Genomic DNA, 5696 nt, shown 5'->3' on the forward strand with positions numbered 1-5696 from the left:
AACTAACTGCTAGGCGCTAGCCGAAGCAAGCAAGTGTGTTAACCGTGGCCTGCCACTTCCTCCCTGGCCCAGTACGTAGTAGTCTAAACCCTCAAAGCGTGACATAATACAACATAACAAGATAACAACAATAAAACGCCAGCGGTCCCGTGTGCGCGTCAACATCGTAGCCACGTGCTTCAAACTTTTCATATATATACTCTCTCACTCACTCCAACTCATACTCAAACTCATCTCAGGTCTCAACCATATTTCAGTTTCAAAGCAAAAAACACTATACAGCCACCCAAAAAACTTTAACTCCTCATATTGGATTAGTCAACTTACAGTACCATTTCATTTCAATAGGGTTTCTCACTTATTACAATTAGTTGCTTAATATAAAGATAAACTTAATTATCTCTCAAATGAACAAACTCAGACAGTCATCATTTGACGAGTACATATCTACGTGTTCCTCTTCGGAAGCGAGCTCATCCAACAATAACAAGTCATCGCCGCCAAACGCCTCCATCGACTACGACGAAGCGATAACGTTGGCGTCATCGAGGCCGAAGAAGCGTGCGGGGAGAAGAATCTTCAAGGAAACGAGGCACCCGGTGTACCGAGGAGTGCGTAGGAGAAACAACAACAGGTGGGTCTGCGAGCTTCGCGTTCCAAATACCAAGTCCAAACGGATATGGCTCGGGACCTACGCCACACCTGAGATGGCGGCGCGTGCCCACGACGTCGCCGCACTCGCGCTTCGCGGGAAGTCAGCCTGCCTCAACTTCGCAGACTCTGCCTGGCGACTACTCCCTTTGCTCCCGGCGCCTACTGATGGCGCCGAAGAGATAAGGAGAATGGCCGCGGAAGCTGTGAAGACAGTTACAGTTGAGGACGGTTATAGTAATAACCGACGTCCAGTAAGGACGGGCAGTGCGGTTACTGAGTACGAGGTTTGCAGCGGTGAGAGCGGGGTGGAAGAAGATGTAAAGAAGGATTTGATTGTTGATACTAACAACGATGATTATTACATGCATGATTGGGTTCGGAGCATGACGGAGGAGCCGTTACGATCACCGCCTCCATTTTTCAGATACGATTTTGGCAGTAGCAGCAGTAGTCATAGGGAGTGGAATGATATGGAGGTTGATGCTGAGGTGTCACTGTGGAGCTTTTCCATTTGATTTTATTTGATTTGATGTATAGCTTTTGATTATTATTCAGTGTGCAAACCTTTTATTGTTTTGTACTTTGACTTAGTTTAGTTTTCTTCTGCTTTTCTTGTTTTCTATCTTATCATTGGTTTTATTCATTTCGTACATAATTCTAGGAGAGAGGGAATTTATGTACCAACTGAATAATTATTACATGGACATAGGACACCATTAAGAGGAAATAAAACCGCTTGTGTTTTTGTAATTCTCGTTAAAAATATTTAAGAAATAATAAAAATTTATTCTAAAACAGTTTAAAAATAGGTAAATTCTACCGTATCTTCTCTAAAATAAATGGTAAATTACCCTTTGTGATATATACAGTGATTATTGATAATTATCTTTCTATTAGAATTTTAAGATTTACGTTATTTTCTCTTTTCTTTTCAATTGACGCTATGTTTCATTTGATACTTGATAACAATGTAATTTTCATTATCCCCACCAAATACACTTCTTCTTCTCCAATTTTAAAATTCTAATTCCTTTCAAATCGAATAACTATTTTCAATCAATTAAGTTAGGATTTAGAACTTGTTCTTACGTTTTTAATCTCCGATTTCAACGAGCACAACTATCAATTTTTCAGCTCTCTTCTTTCTAAAAATTTTTTCGTATTAAAAGATATTACGTTCGGAGAGAAGCAAGAGAATATGAGTTTGTATGACAGATATGAATTTGCACCATGAATAAAATTTTTGTAGGTAATTAATGGCATGAATAATAAAATAATTAATTAATATTTGAGGTGAATGTGAATATTAAAATACTTATTTCATTTTATCTTATTGTTATCTGAATAATAATTTAATTTTTTTGTAACAATATAATAGTTTAATATGCTCTCACTAATGCATTAGTTTTTTTTTTTAATTAGGAAAGAGGTGTATTTGGTGGAGATGATGAAAATGATATTGTTATTAAATTTCAAGAGAAACATAAAGAAAAGAGAAGACAACGTGAATCTTAGAGTTCTGATAAAAGGATAATTTATCAATAATTACTGTATATATCACAGGGGTAATTTACCTTTTATTTTAGAGATGGTATAGTAGAGCACCGCAAGGCTTGGTTGAGTGGCAATTATATTTGCCTTGCTCTAAGGTGCACCGGGTTCAAATCCCAGCTGAGGCTGGTTGTGGTTTAAAGAACCCATAGTACCCATGGCCCCATATACATTATCGGTGCGTAATAAGTAGGGCATTGAGTTATACTTGTAGAGTTGTACGTAGTCTATTGAGAAATTAGGCTTTATTCATTTAATTTTATTTTCTCCATCGTCCTTTAGTTTATACACCTACTGTATATAGTGTTTGTTGACATTGACAAACAATTGACAATACTCTAATTTGTTAATTAATATTTTGTTCCACCTAGACGATTCTTGGATGAATGTGGATTCTTTTTTCCCCACGAGATGATAAATGTAAATTTAATTAATTTGTGTCCTTAAATATACGGTTTTCCTATTGGAATACATCAACATGTGAAACAATTTTCATTAAAAAGTTGGACACTTATGTTTTTAATGTATTGCAAATGAAAGGTATCAGACTCAACAGAAGATGAGACAAAAGGAGAATAAGAAAGAAAGAAGAGAAAAGAGAAGAAAGCAGAGTTGAGAGAGAGAATTTGATCGATTCGCACTAATAGTGAAAAATTAGTAACAGATTAGTTCGGAAGCTTTAAAATATAGGAAGTGTAGTTGTCACTTGTCAGTTATCATAACAGAAAATCACTTATCTAATAATCACTTAGGGTTTGTTTGGGTGAGCTTTTAAGAAAAGATCTTTTTTCGAATTATCTTTTTTTAAAAGATTTTATAGAAAAGTAAAAGTAATTTTATGTTTGGATATCTCATGTAAAAAGGTCTTTTTATCAATTAATTATGTTTGGGTACAACAATATAAAAGTACTTTTTTGTTTATTTATTACATGAAAAACATCTTTTTTTAAGGAAAAAAAATCTTTTAAAAAAAGATGTAAATTACAGCTTCTCAAAAAAGATTTTTTTTTTATTTTATTAGTGCTTTTACTATTACTACTAAAAATTTGCCAAACACGTTAAAAAATAAAAAAAGATCTTTTTTCATTAAAAAAAAATCTTTTTTTAATAAAATAATAGCGTCCAAACATGCACTTAAACTAATAGAAAGCAAAGCTCTAACTAACTTATCTTTGGCTCATTCTATATAGCTCTTATCACATTTGCATGAACTATCTGTCATGTCCTTACTTATTAATTATCTACTCTATCTTTTGATTTCATTTTTCTTGTTCTCTTTCATGCTCCCTACTATTCTACTCCTCAAGTTGCCTCTCGAATATCCTTTTATTGAGCTCTCTATTAGTCGCTCTTTCATTGTAGCCTCTTAGATCATCGACCTTAAGTTTTTCTGGAAATTTCAAGAATGCAGAACTTGGTAATGCCTTTGTCAATATGTCAGCTAGTTGTACTGATCTTGGAACATGACTCATCTATAAATTGCTTTGCTTGTCACATAATTCCTTACAAAATAAAGGTCCTTTTCAAAGTATTTAGACTTCGAATGCAGTATTGGTTTTGCTGCTAAGAGTACAACACTTAGATGGTCACAATACATTGATGGAGTTATAATGAGTTCAACTGCCATTACTCTATATTCAACTTCAGTGCTCAATCGTGCAACAGCACTCTGCTTCTTAGAGCTCCATAAAAAAGCAACATCTAGCAGTTGTCTAATGCTCCAAGACTTTGCTAATACCACATTAAGCAAATATTCTAATGGATGAAGGTTTTACTAGCTGAGAGAGAGAGAGAGAATTTGATCAATTCAAACTAATAGTGAAAAGTTAGTGATAGATTGTTTGAGTAGCTATTATATATAGGAAGTGTAATTGTCCGGTGTTATAACAAAGTAACCACTTTAACAAAGATATTTAAAAATGTCTTATTATTATTGGAAGTAGTTATTAAATCAGTCAATAATTTATTTTTAATATACCAAAACAAAATCGATTTATTATAACAACAACAATAAATTCAATTGTCTATATTATAATTATCAGATCCGAATCAATCTGATCGATTTACATAATCTGAACCGAATTATGTTTAAATTTTTTGAGAAAAAGACAAATATATTCCTATTTTTTTCGCGAACATCTAAATACCTAAAAAATTTAAAATTATAATTAAGTCCCTAAAAAAAACTCTAACCCTAGACCCTTTCCCTTTCCCTTGCTCTAGTCCAAGCCCAAGCCCAAACCCAATGTCTCACTAATCTCTCCATCTAACCCGACAAAAAAATCCTAGCCCTCGGCATCTCCTTCTTCACCCTTTTTTCACTTAAGCTCGAGCTCTCATCTCTTTGCTCACTGGCTCAATCTTAAGCTCTCTCCCTCTCTCATCTCCGGTCTCGCACTCAAGGTCCTCGTCGCTCTCTGTGTCATCAGTCGTCACCGTCTTGTCAGTCATCACTGTCTTGCACTCAGTTGCGCTCGCATGCCTTACCTGAGTTCGTCATCGCTGATGGAAGAAGCAACAGGTCCGAGGACAAATCATCGTCGTCTCTCCATGTCACGTCACTGTCTCAACTTGCTGGAAATGAGGACAAGAGTAGGAGATAAAGTTGTTTTGTATTGGCAAAGAGCTACTAGTCATGGGTAGACTAGAATATTTGATATTTTATAGTTTGTTGCTGCATAATTGATGAGCGGATAATTTATAGCTTTTTGTCATTGTTTTTAGTATGTTTTTAGTAGAATCTAGTCACTTTTAGGGATGTTTTCATTAGTTTTTATGTTAAATTCACATTTCTGGACTTTACTATGAGTTTGTGTGTTTTTCTATGATTTCAGGTATTTTCTGGCTGAAATTGAGGGACTTGAGCAAAAATCAGATTCAGAGGTAGAAGAAGGACTACTGATGCTATTGGATTCTGACCTCCCTGCACTCAAAGTGGATTTTCTGGAGCTACAGAACTCAAAATGGCGCGCTTCCAATTGCGTTGGAAAATAGACATCCAGGGCTTTCCAGCAATATATAATAGTTCATACTTTGGCCGAGTTTAGATGACGTAAAAGGGCGTTGAACGCCAATTCTACGCTGCTGTCTGGAGTTAAACGCCAGAAATACGTCACAAACCAGAGTTGAACGCCAGAAATACGTTACAACCTGGCGTTCAACTCCAGAAAGAGCCTCTGCACGTGTAACATTCAAACTCAGCCCAAGCACACACCAAGTGGGCCCCGGAAGTAGATTTATGCATCAATTACTTACTTCTATAAACCCTAGTAACTAGTTTAGTATAAATAGGACTGTTTACTATTATATTAGACATCTTGGGACGCCTGGTTCTTAGATCATGGGGGCTGGCCTCTCGGCCATGCCTGGACCTTTCACTTATGTATTTTCAACGGTAGAGTTTCTACACTCCATAGATTAAGGTGTGGAGCTCTGCTGTTCCTCAAAGATTAATGCAAAGTACTACTGTTTTTCTATTCGATTCAACTTGT

General features: G+C 35.6%; 1 protein-coding gene across 1 annotated transcript; it reads left to right on the forward strand.

Moving 5' to 3' along the window:
- LOC107630775 (dehydration-responsive element-binding protein 1E) lies at positions 227–1404 on the forward strand. The gene has a single exon (XM_016334005.2). The coding sequence runs from the start codon at positions 408–410 to the stop codon at positions 1167–1169; it is 762 nt and encodes a 253-aa protein (XP_016189491.1). The 5' UTR covers positions 227–407; the 3' UTR covers positions 1170–1404.

The sequence above is a fragment of the Arachis ipaensis genome, chromosome B01 (genome assembly GCF_000816755.2).
Source record: "Arachis ipaensis cultivar K30076 chromosome B01, Araip1.1, whole genome shotgun sequence".
NCBI lineage: Eukaryota > Viridiplantae > Streptophyta > Magnoliopsida > Fabales > Fabaceae > Arachis > Arachis ipaensis.